At 41.8% G+C, this 19,539-nt stretch overlaps 1 protein-coding gene across 3 annotated transcripts in view; it reads left to right on the top strand.

Annotated features, from left to right (window-relative positions):
- tent2 (terminal nucleotidyltransferase 2) overlaps nucleotides 1-19,539 on the top strand; it is a 97,468-nt gene that overhangs the window by 56,331 nt on the left and 21,598 nt on the right. For all 3 annotated transcript variants that reach the window (XR_009645967.1, XR_009645968.1, XM_060843516.1), the window contains exons 11-12: nucleotides 3,316-3,359; nucleotides 4,518-4,654. Coding sequence is in view for 1 of the 3 variants with exons in the window: in XM_060843516.1 (XP_060699499.1) it covers nucleotides 3,316-3,359; nucleotides 4,518-4,654 (181 nt within the window). In the remaining 2 variants the exon portion in view is untranslated. The remainder of the gene's footprint in view (nucleotides 1-3,315; nucleotides 3,360-4,517; nucleotides 4,655-19,539) is intronic.

Here is a 19,539-nt window from a genome sequence, read left to right as displayed (position 1 = left end):
TCAATTATACAAAACTTTGGTGAGACCACTACTGTGTGGAATTTTGGACTCCTTGTTGAAGAAAGGATGTAAATGTATTGAAGGTGACTTGAGGTTTACAAGCTGATACCTAGAATGAGTTGGTTGTCCCATGAGGATATGTTTGATAGGCTAGGCTTGTTTCCACTAGTGTTAAGAACAGTAAAGGGTAACTTAATTGAAGATTGTAAGACCTTGGATGTGGAAAGGATGTTTTTCTTTTGTAGGTCAACCCAGACAAGGGGCATTAATTTAAAATTGAGAGTTGCACTTTCAAGACCGGAATGGTGACATTTATTCTCTATCAGTAGATTTAGAATGCAGTGGCAATAGGGTAATTAAATATTTTAATGATACGGTGCATCGATTCTTATTAAGTAGAGGAATCTAGATTTACTGCAGGTAAGTGGAAATTGGAATTTGAAATTAATGGATCAAGCATGGTCTCACTGAATGGCAGTGCAAGTGTGAGGGGCTGAATGGTCTACATCTCCTATTTTGTATGCTCTGTAACCTATCCTAAGCTGCAAGTATCCGAACTAGAAGCTGTGCTATTTACAATTAATTTTCATGAGCTGGGCAAAGTGTCAGAGCACTTGTACCCAAGTTTGCTGATGATATGAAGGAATCCAGGAGGACAGATTTCAAAGTAATTGTGGTTAAGTGGCAGATGGGGTGTAATATAGGGATGTATGGAGTTATTTATTTTGGTAAGAGTAGAAAAGCTGATTTCTCTTTTAAAGTTTGTGAATCTTGTAAATGTTTTGATGCTTGAAAGGATTTTGACGTACTGATGCAGGCCAACCTGGTGTCCTTGTAAGTGCAAGTGGTACAAGAGCTTTTGCTGCATGATGAAAGGTGTGAGATCTTTTTGTGTATGTAATTTTTTGTAAAAGATTGCATTTCAAATTAGTGGCATATGAGTTTTGGTTAATTTTTGTAAAGTGAGTTTCAAAAAGAACTGGGTCAATCATTCTGGAACCATGATTTTAAAACTCTCTCCTGGAGTGTCGTTAGCTTATTTATACTGTGGGGTTTTATGGTCATAGAGATTAATTTAACAAAGTGTAGGAAGAGCAAGTTTATTTTAACTTTAGCTCAGAAGCTTTTGCGCAGATTGAAGAAGATCTGTCTAGGTTCGGTCGCAAGTAGCAATCTCAAGAAACGAGGAGCAGTTGAGTAAATAAATTACTTTAGTGAAACCGATTTAGTTTGTAAAAGTTCCAGACTGAGAAAGTGTAAATTCTCAATTGTCTGAACAGTTATGCAAAAGGGGCTCACGTCTCATGGAACTGGACTGAGAAGGAGCAGTTAAGTCAAATCTACAGATTTGACAGGGAAAGAATTATTTGGATTATTGAAATATGATGTGGTGTTGAGTGGGATTTTGGTTTTCTCCTTTATTTTGAAATCTTTCAAATTGCGTTATATTTGGATAGCTTGACGTCTCATTCTATTTTTGTTTTTCTTTTGTAATATGCTTCTGTTCTGATGTTCAAATTAAACCTGCACTTTTGTGTCCTTACATTTATGAAAAATGGCCATTTTAAAAAAAGACAAAATTTGATCTATCAGGTTGGATTTTATTCTGGATCTAACTTGTCCGGTGCTAACATCAACTGGGATCACAACAATCGCAAGGCAGTTGGAGTAGAAGATCAAGCAGGTTTCTTTACAGTTATAGAAGGCTTTGATATGAGCACACCTAGGTCTGTAATCCTGGACTGAGTGAAAATTCAGACCTCTGTTTATAAAACAAAGGGGAATTTTCTTTCCTGACGATGTATATGTGGCTACACAAGGACATGGAGTTAGCTTCCATGTCTGACCAAAATAACTTGAGAAAACCTGTCATTGTCTGTTCTCAACAGTCACAGCACTTTGATATTAAAACACACACCTGTATGGTTGAAAGGTGGAAAAAGTAGGGACCCTTTGACCATCTCTCCTATCCCGTAACAGTCGGAATGCTTTGTTTATCTTTACTTTATTTTGAATGGTGAAAGTGGTGACAGTATGTTTCATTAAAAGCATATAATGCATGGCTTGTATGAAATTTTAATGATTTAATTGAAATATTTATTTGAAGTTTACATTATGGATATACTGTGATACGGAGGTGTCAGTGTTGGACTCAGGTGGACAAAGTCAGAAGTCACATGACACCAAGTTATAGTTGCAAAGGTTTATTTGAAATCACACAAGCTTTTGGAGTTTGTAACATTTAAGAGAGGCACTCCTGTTTGTTTAGTGTGAATATGCAGTTAGCAGAATTTCCGGTCATGCCATCTGCAACAAGAATTAATGGGGGCAACCTTTTATTCCATGAGAATTCTGTTCCTCCCAAAAGATGTAGATGGAAGATTATGATGAAGGTCCTAAGCTTTTATTGTGATTGATTAATGTCAAATATTATAATGCTGTGTTTCTGATTGATACCTCAAAATAACAAGATATTATCCTTGAGTAAATCCAGTATATCTGCGATGCAGCATTTTGAATAACTACAGCTGTTTTTTCCATGGGACAAATGAAATATTTGAAAGTGGTTTGAATCAGTCATTTAATTTTGGTTAGAATATCTGTCCTGAATTATTTCAAATATAAATATTTGGAATTTTTTATTTTATTAATTATTTTTTATGTGTAATTTTTTCTTAAGATTACATGATAAGTTTGCTAACAATTCTCACTGGGATACCTTTCCAAAGATTCTGTGCCCAAAATTCATTTTTTAAAAAAGGCAATTTAAGAAGTAGTGGAACTGACTTTCAATGAATAGAATGTTACTGTATTATTGATAGTGAGCAACAAAAAGCTAACATCTGTCTGGGTTGCATTCTCTATGTTGATTTTATCCAAATTTGGTAACCTGTGCCTTTTTTTTAAAAAAAAAGCGTTCATTCATGAGGTGCGGCTAGCGCACGTTAGACTAGTATTAATTAACCCTCCCTCATTACCCAGAGTGCGGTTAAGAATCAACTGCATTGTCGTGGATGTGGATTGACAACTGAGAGTGAGGACTGCAGATACAGGAGAGTCGGAGTTGAAAAGTGTGCTGGAAAAGCATAACAGGTCGGGTAGCATCCAAGGTACAGGAGAGTTGACGTTTTGGGCATAAGCCCTTCATCAGAAACGAGGGTTATGGGAAAAAGGCAGAAAAGTGAAGTTAAGATCGCAGTCATATCAGCCATGGTCTAAATGGCAAAGCAGACCTAATAGGCGGAATAGCTTGTTCCTACATTTTCTTTCTCATGTTCTTGCATTCTCATGTCACTTTTCTTGTTTCTTTTTAAGTTCTACCTGAACCCGTCATTCCATCTCTTCAGAAAGAGCACCCGGTAAGTAACATTCTTAGTTCTATGACTAAAATGGTATTAACAGTAAAATGTTTTTAATACTGTTTTTAATGCAAAAAGTATAGTTCAATATCCAGTCAAAGGTTTAGTTGTAATTTCTATCCAGTTTTGTTCTGTGCAAATTGCTTGTTTCTGGAACATCATTTGTTGCAAAAACTGATGGCTTTTTATTTGAATCCAAGATATTGACCAAAGTTTTGCTCATTTCCAGGATCATCATATATTTTCCTTTGAGAACTTGGAAATCTCATTAGCAATGAATTATTTAGGAAAACTAATGCATTACAAGTTTATTTGTTCATCAGTACAAATGGACTATCCTGAAATGGCCCAAGTTATATTGGGTCAACAAAAAAAATTGCAATACCAAAGAAACAGGAGTAAAAATGGATTGAAAAATGTAAGGCTAATGGATCCAGTATTGCTCAGTGAAATTGACTAATGCAAGCATCTTTTTATTGGCATGGTAATTAGTAATCAATAATTAGGAGCTGTTGTGTTGATGTTCATATATCCCTTCTTCACAGGGAATATCTTCATTCTAGGACTTAGCTAACCCTTATTCCTGCCAATGTACTGGTAATTGCTTCTACCTAACCTCTGAGTCTCTATTAAGACTATTCCCTCATTGTAAATACCCAATTAATAGGGTAGAAGGAACTGGCTGTTCTTAACAATTAAGCGTCACAGTCATGTTCCAAACCTAGACTGTCTGTAAGCAGTGCCATGGAAGATGCTTACCGAATCCTAGATTTCTGAATTGAACCCACACCTTGATTGATAAAACAGAGCTAATTTATGCTGATTACACTTGTATTGGAAATGCAAAGAGGAAAATTATGTCTGATGTTATCTGTTAATGTAGGTTTCCTTTCTTTGCATTGGGAGTACTTTAGTCCATTACCTTTGTTACTTCTTGTATCAAAAAAAATGAGGGATAACTTGGGATTTTGCAAAGAAACATGTAGAAGATATCTGATAGGATGCATCTAGACAGTATTACCACTTTAGTATTAACATCACCAAATTTCTCTCTCCACAATTTTCACATTCTTGTACTTTGTTTTCTTTATATGAATATTGTATTCAATGATTTAAAAATATATCACTCATTTCAAGAATCAATTTGAATATTTTTAGGAGTGCTTTGAGCCCACTATGCAGCTGCAGTTTGTGCACCGAAGAGGAAGTAACATTACTCCATACCTCTCATTAAATAGCTCAAACCTGGGAGACCTGCTTGTGGGGTTTCTGCGATACTATGCTACAGAATTTGAGTAAGTAGATTTTTTAATAATGTAGAATGGATGTTGATGGCATATTTGGAAGTAACTGGAAAATAGGTATACTTAAAATCTGAATCTTTTCCTCTCCAAGGAAGACTTTGTGAATACTTAGCTTAACCCATCTAGGTAACAAGAATCTCACTTGTGCCTTTGTCATCTTCTGATGCAAAATCTCAAAACTCTCAATAGTCAGTCTCCCATCCTTCATCTTTTGTAAACCTCACCCTCCTGAATCACATTGGCTACCAACACTTTCAAGTCAACATGTTCATCTTTCATGGTCTCATTCCACTCTATCGTTGTAGCGTGCTGTAGTCCTGTAACTTTTCTCCCATCGTATACCCATATCCACAGGCCCTCCATTCTACAAGTCTTTTGTCATCCCCACTCTATTCACCCTATTGAATTACCTTCTCCTTTTCGCTCTCCTCATATCCCTTTCTTTGTTGAGACTTAACAATGAAGTAAAAGCTTTTTTTTTGGTGTTATCTTTGTCTGCCTTTGTTTTGCGATGGTGTCCTCTTTCTTCATTTACATTTCTGTGATAAACTTTGTGACAGCAAGAGTAACAAAGGTAATGGACTAAAGCGATGTTGGGGAAGAGAGGAAATGTCACAGCTGAAGGCACCATATCTGTGTAAAGTTAACATTCATAACAAATTGTATGCAGTGTTAGTACTGGTAGAAATTAATTGCTTAGGTAATCTCTCCTTATTCCATGTTGAAAGCCACTTGAGGAAGCACTAAGGGTGATAAGGATGTGGAATGCACTCTGCATGTGGGAACTAATTGTCTGTGAAGAGTGGCTCAGCGGCACCACTACTGACAGAGCTGGTCAAGTTCTAGAAGTTTACCTATTGCACTGGGTCTGTGGCAGGTGACGAAGGAGCCAACAAATGGAAAAACATTCTTGACCTTCTCCTCACCAATTTGTCTACCACTGATACATCTGTCTATGAAATATTAATAGAAGTGACGATTGCACCAAGTTGTGAAGACTGCATCTCATCTTCACGTCGAGATGACCCACCTTGTATTATGTTGACTTGAAATAGATCTAGCAACTCAAGATTGGGCATCAGCAGAATTGTACTCCAGTCCAATCTGCATGGCCGAGCCAACTTGCCACTCTACCACCCAGCCGGCAAAACAACCCTAGTTCGATGAAGAATGCTACAGGTGTGCATGCCAGGAGCAACACCAGGGATACTTAAAAGTAAGGGGTCAGCCTGATGAAGCTGCAACTACTTTTGTGTAAAACAGCATAAGCAGCAAGTGATGGGTAGGGTTAAATGATTCAACAGTCAACAAAACTGCAGTCCTGCTTCATCCGATCATGAATAGTAGTGGACAATTCGACAAATCGGAGGCTGAGGAGCATAGAAACAGACCTTTTGGTTCAACCTGTCCATGCCGACCAGATATCTCAACCCAATCTAGTTCTATCTGCCACACCTGGCTCATATCCCTCCAAACCCTTCCTATTCATATACCCAACAAAATGCCTCTTAAATATTGCAGTTGTACCAGCCTCCACCATTTCCTCTGGCAGCTCATTCTATACACATACCACCCTCTGCGTGAAAAAGTAGTCCCTTAGGTCTCTTTTATATCTGTCCCCTCTCACCCTAAACCTATGCCCTCTAATTCTGGAATCCCTCACCCCAGGGAAAAGACTTTGTCTATTTACCTTATCCAGGCCCCTCATAATTTTGTAAATCTCCATAAGGTCACCCCTCAGCCTCCGACGCTCCAGGGAAAACAGTCCCAGCCTGTTCAGCCTCTTCCTATAGCTCAAATCCTCCAACCCTGGCAACCCTTGTAAATCTTCTGAACCCTTTCAAGTTTCACAGCATCTTTCCGATAGGAAGGAGACCAGAATTGCACGCAATATTGCAACAGTGGCCGAACCAATGACTTGTACAACCGCAACATGACCTCCCAACTCCTGTACTCCATACTCTGACCGATAAAGCAAACCAAATGCTGCCTTCACTATCCTATCTATCCACTTTCAAGGAACTATGAACCTGCACTATCAGGTCTCTTTGTACAGCAACACCTCCTAGGACCTTACCATTAAGTGTATATGTCCTGCTTCAGCCTTATCTTTTGCACTGATGTGCTGAGCTCTTCCATCCCTGCATATGGATATTTGTGGAGCCCTGCTCCCACAAGTTATGGAATCAGAGTTATACTGCATGGAAACAGACCTTCAGTCCAACTCATCCACACTGACCAGGTGTCCCAAATGACCTTGCCCCATTTGCCAGCATTCAGCACACATTCCTCTAAACCTTTCCTATTCATTATACCCATCCAGAATGCCTTTTAAGTGTTCTAATTGTACCCACCTCCACCACTTCATCTGACAGCTCATTCCATACGCACACCACTTCTGTGAGAAAAAAGTTATCCCTCCGGTCCTTTACAAATCTTTCCCCTCTCACTACAAACCTATGCCCTCTAGTTTTAGACTCCACAACCCAAGGAAAAAGACCTTGACCATTCACCCTATTAATACTCTTCATGATTTTATGGTAAGATTCTTGGTAATGTAAATGAGCAGAGAAATCTGTGTCCATGTGCATAGGTCCCTGAAAGTTGCCACCCAGGTTGATAGGGTTGTTAAGAAGGCGTATGGTGTGTTAACCTTTATTGGTAGAGGGATTGAGCTTCAGAGTCATGAGGTCATGCTGCAGCAGTACAAAAGTATGGTGTGGCCACACTTGGAGCATTGTTTACAGTTCTGGTCACTGAATTATAAGAACGGCGTGGAAACATTGGCAAGGGTTTAGAGGAGATTTACTAGGATGTTGCTTGGCATGGAGGGAAGGTCTTATGAGGAAAAGCTGAGGGACTTGAGCCTGTTTTCGTTAGAGGGAAGAGGGTTAGAGGTGACTTAATAGAGACATACAAGATGATCAGAGGATTAGATAGAGTGGACAGTGAGTTTTTTCCCCCTCAGATGGTGATGGCTCGCACAAGGAGACATAGCTTTAAATTGAGGGGTGATAGATATAAGACAGACGTCAGAGGTAGTTTTTTTACTCAGTAGTAAGAGCATGGAATGCTCTGCCTGTAACAGTAGTAGATACACCAACTTTAAGGACATTTAAATGGTCTTTGGATAAGTATATGGATGATAATGGAAGAGTGTAGGTGAGATAGGCTTCAGTTTGGTTTCACAGGTTGGCGCAACGTTGAGGACCTGTATTGTGCTGTAATGTTCTGTTCTATGGACAGCCATTCTAAGTACTGTGGCTACAATGGCAGATCAGAACCAAGGAATCGTGCAGGGAGTAACTTGCCACCTGATTTCCTAAAACCGTCCACAAGGTTACAACCGTCTACAAAGCACAAGACAGGGATGTGATACAGCAAAGACTTCCACTTGCCTGATTGAGTATGACTCCAACAACATACAGGAAGCGTGATACCATCCCTCCAGAACAAAGCAACCTACTTGATTAGCACCAAACATTAACTCCCTCCACCACCAGTATCCAGAGAGGTGTGTACTATCTGAAAGATGCACTGCAGAAATTCACCAAAGGTCCTTAGTTGGTGGGGTTGGGATGGGCTTCAGTCCAACATGAAGTTGAGCTGTAGTGGTGGTGGGAGGAATAGTGTTGAGTAAAGAGAGGAAATGCTGGTGTCCAAGTCTGTCATGAGGTGGGAATTCAAGTTAATAATTGCCCAGGAGTAGATTTTTAATCCTCTGTCTTTTACTGCATGCCTATAAAAGCTGAGTGAGTCATAACCCTCAAATTTTCCTCCTTTTAACTTGCTCTTCTTTTGGAGGGTTCCAAGCACAGGAAAAGCCTATTTTAAAATTAAATTTCCTGGGCAGTTCCCATGGAATTGGCATGCTTTGGGGATTTTGTTTGCTTTCAATGTGAAACTCTACTTTCTGCTGCTCCAATGACAATTTGATCATTAGAATATCTTGGTCATATTATTAGAGACCAAAAATGAGGAGGATTTTAGTATTCGCAAAAAGACCAAGAAATTAATATAGTATGAGAAAATAAAAGACTAGCAAGAGACATAAAAACTTTAAGTACATTTCTATATGGAAATAGCAAATGATTAGCACAGGGGCAGGTGAAATTATAGTGAGGAGTAAGGAAATGACAGTCACGTTAAACAATTGTTTTCTCTACTGTGAAGACAGATAGAAAGTAAAAAATGGGGAATGTGTGTTCACAAATAAGGCACCTGAAGAAAGCATGTTCATAAAATAAACATTCTGGAGAAGTTAGTGGGACAACGTGATGGTAAACTCATTGAAACTAAACAACTGCATCCTATGGTCTTGAGAGAGCTTCAAAGATGGTTACATTTGTTTTTATTTCCCAGAACTCCTTGGCTTCTGGAAGAGTTTGCAGGGATTGGAATTTAGCCAGCATAATCCATTGTTTCTGGATTGAGGGGATTGTCCTATGATGCCAGATTGACAGAAGAATAAGAGTTATAATGTAGTCTAAAATTATTGAGCATGGTAGGATAGATGCTAAGAAAACCTTTCCCCTTGTTGGACCATGAGGTCACAATTCAGTATGACGAGGGTTTTATTTGTTCTTTCACAATATGTTGCACTATTGCCTAGAGCAGCATTTGTTACACATCACTAATTGTCCTTAAGATGTTAATGGTCAGGCACAAGTATGAACTGCTGCTATATATGGCTGTTTGGAAGCAAGGTAGGGTGGTGTGCCATGGAGAGGAATTTTCAGGTCATGATATTTTTCTGTGCTTGCTCGCCCTGTAGTTCTAGGTGGTAGAGATCATGGGTTTAGAAGGTACTGTGGAAGGAGTCTTGATGAGTTGTTGCAGTGTTTCTTGTGGGTCAGTGGTCTCCAACCTTTTTAGCATATTTCAACCTTTGAAATTTAAGTGCAACCTAGAATCTACCCTGAAGAAAATTTGGATTAAACAGTTAATTTTCATACCATGTAAATTTAAAAGGTTGTCAGTTACGTGAATGGATTTATCAAACTGCAGTGAGAAGCATTCACAATCCTTCAGTCGTTGGTGAATGGAGTCTTCAATCAAAGATTCCACTCAGCTTGTTACTGTCGAAACACCAAGTGACATGCTCTGGAATGCTATAATTTTTATTTGTTCTTAAGTCCATGAATACAGAGTCAGATGACCTTGTCTTTGCTTCTTTAATTACTTTATCATGTGTGAAATATTTCTTGTGTTTAGCCAGAAGATAGCAAACCTGAAATGGTGTATCAGGTTTGTCGTCTTTATTTGCTGCTCACAATATGGTCTCTCGTACATTGGTTTCTCCAATCACAAACTCTGGCCACTTCATAGGACACCTACATTCTGTCTGCAAAATAGACCGTGAGTTTCCAGTTTCTTGCCACTTCAACACGCCACTGTGTTCTCTGGCCAACGCCTCTGTCTCCGGCTTACTGTAGTGCTCCAGGGGAGCTCTGCGCAAGCTGGAAGAACAACATATCATTTTCCACTTGGGAACTCTGCAGTCTTCTGGAATTAGTGTTGAGTTCAACAATTTTAGGCCTTCAGCACCTTTTCCCTCACCCCCACACACCAGGCTTTGTAATTACATGGCTGCTACCACACATTACCTGTTGTCAACCACTAATTGTCCCCATTAACAGTTATTTTTTCCCACAAACTGCTTTATCTGTCCAACTGTTTTTCTGTCTGTTTGGGATCTATCTCCTGTCCTTCCATACTAAACCAATCTTCAATTACAGGATCCATATCCCTATGTTCTCTTCCTATTCATGTATTTGTCTAAGTGTTTCTTGAATGCTGCTATTGTATCTGCTTCCACCATCAGCTCTGGCAGTATGGAAGGACATAATGTGTTGGCGCAGGCTTGGAGGACCAAAGGACCTGTCCTATGTTGTATGGTTCTTTGACAGGTGGAGATAGATCCCAAACAGACAGAAAAACAGTTGGACAGATAAAGCAGTCTGGTCAACCTTTCTTCATACCTAAAATCCCCCACATCAGGCAACACTCTCTCCAAAGCATCCACATCCTTTTGGTAGTGTGGTGACCAGAACTGTATGCAATTTTCCAAGGGTTGACCTAATTAAAGTTCTATAAAGCTGCAGCATGACTTGTCTGTCCTTCTATTTAATGCCCCTTCCGATGAAGGCAAGCATTGCCATAGGGCGTTTTCACTACCTTATCTACCTGCGATGCCACTTTAAGTGATCTGTGGGTCTGCACATCCAGATCCCTCTGCATATCGATACTCATGAGGGTTCTGCAATTCACTGTAGAACTTCCACCTTTACTTGACTTTCCAAAATGCATCACCTCACATTTGTCCAGATTAAACTCTATCTGCCATTTTTCTACCCATGCCTCCAACTGACTTAGATCCTGCTGTATCCTCTGACAGTCCTCCTCACTATCTGCAACTCTACTAATCTTTATTTTATCCACAAACGTACCAATCAGACCAGCTACGTTTTCCTCAAAATCATTTATGTAGACCACAAAAAGCAGTAATCTCTGTGGAACATCACTAGTCACATCCCTCCGTTCTGAAAGGCATTCTTCCACCACTACTCTCTGTCTCCGATGACTAAGCCAGTTCTGTATCCATCTTGTCAGCCCATGTGACTTCACCTATGTACCAGTCTACCATCAGGGATCTTGTCAAACACTTTATTGAAGTCCATGTAGACAACATCACCCACTTTTCCCTAATCAATCATCTTCTTCACCTCCTCGGAAAACTTGATCAAGTTAGTGAGGTATGACCTCCCCTGCACAAAACCATGCCACTTATCACTAAATCCATTAGCTTCTGAATGCGTATAGACCTTGTCCCTGAGAATCTTCTCCAATAATTTCCCTACCCCCAATGTGAGGTTCATAGGCCTGTAATTTCCAGGATTATCCCTGTTCCCCTTCTTAAACAATGGGGACAACATTGGCTATTCTCCAACCCTCTGGGACCTCACCTGTGGCCAAAGAGGATACAAAGATGTCTGTCAATACTGCATCAATTTGTTCCCTTGTCTCCCTCAATATTCTGGGATAGATCTCATCAGGACCCAGGGACTTACCTATCTTCATACACTTTAAGACAACTAATAGTCACTTGGCTTAGGAATTCAACACTCCCTATCCTGAGACTATGCTTCACCAATTCCTTCTCTTCCGTGCATACTGACACACAGCATTCATTTAGGACCTCATCCGCCTATTTTGGCTCCATGCATAGATTCTCTCCTTTGTCCTTGGGTGGGCCAGCCTTTTCACTGGCTATCCTCTTGCTTTTTATATATGTATAAAAAAACCTTGGGATTCTCCTTAATCCTGTTCGCTCATGACTTTTCATAATCCCTTTTAGCCTTTCTAATTTCTTGTTTAAGTTCTTTATCATTTACACCCCCCTCCATTTTCTAGCTGTCAGCTCTGAAGAAGGGTCACTGGACCTGAAGCGTTAACTCTGATTTCTCTCCACAGATGCTGTCAGACCTGCTGAGATTTTCCAGCAATTTCTGTTTCTGACATCATGTTTTACTACAGACCTCATCTTTTACTGGTAATTTTAAAAAAAAAAGACTATTGAACTTTCCGAATAGCTTCAGCTCGTCAACTTCCTAAATATTGATTGGAAGCTCTTTAGATCAAGTAGATTTGACGGGGCGGTGTTTGTGCAGTGTGTCCAGGAAGCTTTTCTAACTCCGTATGTAGGTTGTCTGACCAGAGGGGAGGCCATATTGGATTTGGTACTTAGTAACAAATCGGGAGAAGTGATGGGCTTGTTAGTGGGTGAGCATTTTGGTGATGGTGACCACAATTCTGTGACTTTCACCTTGGTTATGGAGAGAGATAGGTGCGTGCAACAGGGCAGGTTTTACAATTGGGGGAAGGGTAAATACGATGCTGCACTACAGGATCTGAGAAGCATAAATTGGGAGCACAGGCTGTCAGGGAAGGATGTCGTTGAAATGTGGAACATTTTCAAGGAACAGATACTGCGTGTCCTTGATGTGTATGTACCTGTCAGGCAGGAAAGAGATGGACGTGTGAGGGAGCCTTGGTTGACGAGAGAGGTTGAATGCCTTGTAAGGAGGCTTACATGAGGTTTAGGAAACAAGGTTCAGACAGAGTGTTGGAGGGATACAGGATAGCCAGGAGGGAGCTGAAGAAAGGGATTAGGAGAGCTAAGAGAGGGCACGAAAAATCTTTGACGGGCAGGATCAAGGATAACCCCAAGGCAGTTTATATGTATGTGAGAAACATGAGAATGACGAGAATGAGGGTAGGTCCAGTCAAGGACAATAATGGGAAACTGAATTGAGTCGGAAGAGATAGGAGAGGTCTTGAATGAGTACTTTTCTTCAGTATTTACAAATGAGAGGGACTGTATTGTTGAAGAGGAGAGTATGAAACATACTGGTAAGCTAGTGGAGATACTTGTTAGGAAGGAAGATGTGTTGGGCATTTTGAACAACTTGAGGATAGACAAGTCCCCCGGGCCTGACGGATATATCCTAGGATTATGTGGGAAGCAAGAGAGGAAATTGCAGAATAGTTGGCAATGATCTTTTCGTCTTCACTGTCAACTGGGGTGGTACCAGGGGACTGGAGAGTGGCGAATGTTGTGCCCCTGTTCAAAAAAGGGAATAGGGATAACCCCAGGAATTACAGGCCAGTTAGTCTTACTTCGGTAGTAGGCAAAGTAATGGAAAGGGTAGTGAGGGATAGGATTTGAGTATCTGGAAAGACACTGCTTAATTAGGGGCAGCCAGCACGGATTTGTGAAGGGTAGATCTTGCCCTACAAGTCTTATTGAATTCTTTGATGAGGTGACCAAGCATGTGGATGAGGGTAGAACAGTGGATGTGATGTACATGGATTTTAGTAAGGCATTTTATAAGGTTCCCCATGGTAGGCTTATGCGGAAAGTCAGGAGGCATGGGATAGTGGGAAGTTTGGCCAGTTGGATAGAGAACCAGCTAACTGGTCGAAGTCAGAGAGTGGTGGTAGATGGTAAATATTCAGTCTGGAGCCCAGTTATAAGTGGAGTTCCGCAGGGATCAGTTCTGGGTCCTCTGTTGTTTGTAAGTTTTATTAATGACTTGGAAGAGGGAGTCGAAGGGTGGGTCAGTAAATTTGCAGATGATACGAAGATTGGTGGAGTTGTGGGTAGTGAGGAGGGCTGCAAAGGGACTCGGATATGATGCAGAGCTGGGCTGAGGAGTGGGAGATGGAGTTCAGCCCTGTCAAGTGAGGTTGTCCATTTTGGAAGGACAAATAAGAATATGGAATACAGGGTTAATGGTAGGGTTCTTAGTAAGGTGGAGGAGCAGAGGGATCTTGGGATCTATCTTCATAGATCTTTGAAAGTTGTCACTCAGGTGGGTAGAGCTTATAAGAAGGCCTATGGTGTATTAGCATTGATTAGCAGAGGGATTGAATTCAAAAGTCATGAGATGATGTTGCAGCTGTACAGGACCTTGGTAAGGCCACATTTGGAGTACTGTGTGCAGTTCTGGTCACCTCACTTTAGGAAAGATGTGGAAGCTTTGGAGAGGGTGCAGAGGAGATTTACCAGGATGTTGCCTGGAATGGAGAATAGATCGTACGAGGATAGGTTGAGAGTGCTTGGCCTTTTCTCATTGGAACGGCGAAGGATGAGGGGTGACTTGATAGAGGTTTAAAAGATGATCAGAGGAATAGATAGAGTAGACAGTCAGAGACTTTTTCCCTGGGTGCAACAGAGTGTTACAAGGGGACATAAATTTAAGGTGAAGGGTGGAAGGTATGGGGGATGTCAGGGTAGGTTCTTTACCCAGAGAGTGGTGGGGGCATGGAATGCGCTGTCTGTGGGAGTGGCTGAGTCAGAATCATTGGTGACCTTTAAGCGACAATTGGATAGGTACATGGATAGGTGCTTAAGCTAGGACAAATGTTCGGCACAACATTGTGGGCCGAAGGGCCTGATCTGTGCTGTATTGTTCTATGTTCTATCTGAAGCATGCTGTTCAAGTGAAAGCTATCCTTGAACTTATTGGTGTATGGTTCCAAATTTTTACTCTCTGTATCTTAATTTTTACATTCGTTTTCCATGTCAAAATTGTATGTTTTCAGTTTCTTTTTAGATCATCCATGTTCATCAGTCATTGTGATTCATACACCTTCTAGTTTATGATGTCACTCTGTTGCTGGTCATGCCGCCAGGAGGCCTCTGGATCTGTGCCTGTGGGTCATTCGGAATGTTACTGGCTGCTTTCAAGTGTGAAACTTGGGAAGTTACTGTTGTTGCAATTTATTTTCTGTGTCCCTGGTCAGCTTGCAGTACTCAGCTGAATAACCTCTTATGTTTGCAAGTGTACTGTAAAATACTGGCTTTGCACGAGGTCCCTAGTATATTTCTTCATTAGTTTACATTTCCAATGTAAAATGCAATGTTATCCATCCATATTAAACCGAAATGCAATACGACAAGCTGGCAAAGCCGTAAGAGCATGCAATTCTCTAGCCGTGCAGCTTCTGGAAGTGGAAGTCATGTAGCGGCATGACAACTAACGTGTGACGTGGGAATGTGGGCAAGTGTTGAGATTGAATATCAGGAGACGATTGAGTCCAGGGAGCACAAGTGGACAGTGAGATCGACCTGTCAGAGTCTTTGCAATTGATGGATTGATTGCAAATCTACATATTGGAGATTACTGGCTGAGTATAGTGTTAATAGGCCTTATTAGTGGAGGGATTGAAGGTGAACTGTTGTATTTCCGGCAAAGTTGTTCCACTGCAGCTGCAACAATGGCATCTACCTGACTCTGATAAGATTTATCTGCATTGTCCAGGATTTTGTAGAGTTTCTTGAGAATCATTGGAAGTCGCACTCATCTAGGTAAATCGAGAATATCCCATCATACTCCTGACTTGTACCTTATAAATAGTTTTCAGGCTTAGGGGAGTCAGGAATTGAGTTACTTATTGAAGAATTCCTAGATTCTGATTTATTCTTGCAAATGGTATTGATGGAGGATGGTCATTAATTGAAGCAACTGAAGGTGTTTTGATCTACGACACTGCTGTGAGAAACTCCTGGGATGTTGTCCTGGGACTGAGATGATTGGGACCCCTTATCAGACCTACCATCCCACCAGTCTCTGCATCCAACATTTCATCCCTAAACAACTGAACCCCCAGGTACCTTCTCCTGCAACCTTAAAAGATGTAAAACCTGCCAACACACCACCCCCTTCACTTCCATCCAGGGTCCCAAACAGTCCTCCCACGTGAGACAGAGGTTCATCTGCCTCTCCTCCAACCTAGTTTACTGTATCCAGTGCTTCTGATGTGTTCTTCTCTATATCGGGGGAACCAAACATAAACTTGGCACATTTCACAGTGTGTCTCAGCCAGGCCCGCAGAGACTGACCTGACCTCCCAGTCACCACCTATTTTAATTCCCCTTCCCACCCCCTTTCTGTCATGACCATCTTTGGCCTCCTCCATTGCCACAGTGAATCAAACCACAAATTGGAGGAACAACACCTCATCTTTCACCCGGATAGCCTACAACCCGGAGGTCTCCAATTTCAAGTAATCTCTCTTTCCATTCCCTGATTCCCTTCCCAACTCCTCCTTTCCATTCCTCTGATCCACCCTTCCTTACAGTTACCAACTGGCTTCATTCTCCCAATCAACCACCCATGTCATACCCGTTACCTGTGTTCACCTATCCCTACCTCATTCCTCCCCACTAACACCCAATTTTATCTGCAGCTCCCCTTACACCCACCCCCAGTCCTGAAGAAGGATTACATCCAAAACATTGATTTCTCCACGTCCTTTTGCTGCCTGGCCAGCTGTGTACTTTCAGCCGCCTCCTTCTCTCCCTTGAGCAAACATAACCACTTTTCTTGGTGCTAAATATGTCATTAACCAGTGGGGAGTTTTTCCCCAATTCCAGCTGACTACAGCTCTGCTGCAGGGCTCCTTGACGCCACACTCACTCAAGTATTTTATTATGTCAAGAGCAATTATTCTTGTTTCCCTTCTGGAATTCATTCTTTTTGTGCTTGTTGGACCAAGGCTGCAATGAGATTGCAAGCTGAATGGACCTGGCAAAACCGAAGAGGTAAAAACAATGACTGCAGATGCTGGAAACCAGATTCTGGATTAGTGGTGCTGGAAGAGCAGAGCAGTTCAGGCAGCATCCAAAGTGCAGCGAAATCGGTGTTTCGGGCAAAGGCCCTTCATCAGGAGTAAAGGCAGTGAGCCTGAAACGTGGAGAGATAAGCTAGAGGAGGGTGGAGGTGGGGAGAAAGTAGCATAGAGTACAATAGGTCAATGGGGGAGGGGATGGTGGAGTGGATAGGTGGAAAAGGAGCTAGGCAGGTAGGACAAGTCCGGACAAGTCATGGGGACAGTGCTGAGCTGGAAGTTTGGAACTAGGGTGAGGTGGGGGAAGGGGAAATGAGGAAACTGTTAAAGTCCACATTGATGCCCAGAGGTTGAAGTGTTCTGAGACAGAAGATGAAGTGTTCTTCCTCCAGGCATCTGGTGAGGGAGCAGCGGTGAAGGAGGCCTAGGACCTCCATGTCCTCAGCAGAGTGGGAGGAGGAGTTGAAATGTTGGGCCACGGGGCGGTGTGGCTGATTGGTGCGGGTGTCTCGGAGATGTTCCCTAAAGCGCTCTGCTCGGAGCCGCCTAGTCTCCCCAATGTAGAGGAGACCGCATCGGGAGCAACGGATACAATAAATGATATTAGTGGATGTGCAGGTAAAACTTTGGATGTGGAAGGCTCCTTTAGGGCCTTGGATAGAGGTGTGGGTGCAGGTTTTACAGTTCCTGCGGTGGCAGGAGAAGGTGCCAGGATGGGAGGGTGGGTTGTAGGGGGGCGTGGACCTGACCAGGTAGTCACGGAGGGAACGGTCTTTGCGGAAGGTGGAAAGGGGTGGGGAGGGAAATATATCCCTGGTGGTGGGGTCTTTTTGGAGGTGGCAGAAATGTCGGCGGATGATTTGGTTTGTGCGAAGGTTGGTAGGGTGGAAGGTGAGCACAAGGGGCATTCTAACTGAGTGTCAGCGAACAGGATATTGCTGAGTGAGTGCTACTTCGTAGGAATGTTGTCAGTAATTTTCATCACTTTGCTTGTGGTGGGGAGTAGACCAGGGCCATAATTTATGGTATTATTGAGAAATGCTAGCATTGTAACTGTACTGGAACTGTACTTAGCTTATCTGGAGATGCAACGAGTTCTGGAGCACAGGTCTTCAATACATTGCCGAATATTGTCAGGGCCCATAGCCTTTACAGTATTGAATGGCTTCAGCCTTGTTGTGTTGGGCTTCCATGTCATTTTCGATTAATGGGACTCCTCAACACTGAGACTGGTGACACTTCTGGTGTCCTCTAATGAGTTGGTTAATTGTTCACCAATAGTCATAACTAAAACAGCAGGGTTGCAAGGATAAAATCTGCCCCATTACTTGTAGGGTCACCCCTGTCTGGTGCATGTTGTTCCTACTGTTAGACATGCATGTACACCTATGTTGTAACTTTACTAGGTTCACCTGGCATTTTTAGGTATTCTTGATCCTGCTCCTGACATGTGGTCTGATGCTCATCTTTGAACCAGGAGTAATCCTGCCATTTGACAGTTACAGTAGAGTGAGGGGTATGCCAGATGCTAGGTCATGGATTCAGTTCTTTTTAATTATTCACTGCTGTGACACTAGCTGGGCCAGTATTCATTGCCCATCCCTAGTTGCTCTTGAGAAGGTGTTGTTGTTCTGCCTCCTTGAACCACTGCAGTCCATGTGGTGTATGTAGGTCCATAATGCTTCTAGGGAGGGAACTTCAGGATTTTGACCCAATGACACCGAAGGAAAATGATATTTCCAAGTCAGGATGGTGAGCCACTTAGAGAGGAACTTACAGGTGATGGTATTCCCATAAACCTACTGCCCTTGTCCTACTAACTGGAAATGATCATTTGGAAGATGCTGACTAAGGATCTCCAGCAAACATCTCCAATGCATTTTGTAGATAGTAAACATTGCTGGTACTGAGCATCAGTGGTGGACGGCGTGAATGTTTGTGGATATGGTGCCAGTCAATTGGGCTACATTATCCCACATGGTGTCAAGCTTCTTGAGGACATTTAAGCTGCACTCACCCAGGCAAGTGAGAAGTATTCCATCATGTGACTTGGACTTTATAGATGATGGTGAGGCTTTTGTGACTCAGGAGGTCAGTTATTCAAGCAGCAACTACATGGGAATGCAGTCTCATGCAAATTCCTCTCCAAACCACTTGCCATCCAGATTTGTAAAACAAAAAAATCGCTGTTATTGTTGCTGGGTTAAAATCCTGGAACTCCCTCTCTAATAACATGTATGTACACATACCCAAATTGAACTGCAGTAGTTCAAGAAGGCAGCTCACCACCATTTTTTAGAGGGCAATTGGGTTGGACAATAAATGCTGGACCAGCCTGTGAAGCCCACTTCCCCTAAATATTCAAGGCTACTTAGGGTTGGGCAACAGATGCCAAACTTGTCAATGATATTCACATTCTACAGAAGAATAAAAATGATAAGCATAAAATTTAGAAACCCAATTAAGTTGTCGTCAAAAATGAGAGCTTGCAAAATGGTTTCCAGCTGCTGATGGTAGTAGATTTGGTGCATATGGAAGTATACCCCCCCTTGTAATGCAGTGACTATACTGTTTAAAGCTAAATTTTAACATGGTCAGACATTACCTTGCAATAGAAATGACAGCTACTTTATAGTCCTATAATTATTTTTCAGTAGATAGTTGTTAGTTAATAAATGGCTTTTTAAAGCCCATCTTGCTAATAGATTCAAAATCTGCTGTTGCTTCTAGCTGAAGCTGTT

Source organism: Hemiscyllium ocellatum, chromosome 2, assembly GCF_020745735.1.
Source record: "Hemiscyllium ocellatum isolate sHemOce1 chromosome 2, sHemOce1.pat.X.cur, whole genome shotgun sequence".
Taxonomy (NCBI): Eukaryota; Metazoa; Chordata; class Chondrichthyes; order Orectolobiformes; family Hemiscylliidae; genus Hemiscyllium; species Hemiscyllium ocellatum.
This window is presented reverse-complemented; position numbering and strand designations above follow the sequence as displayed.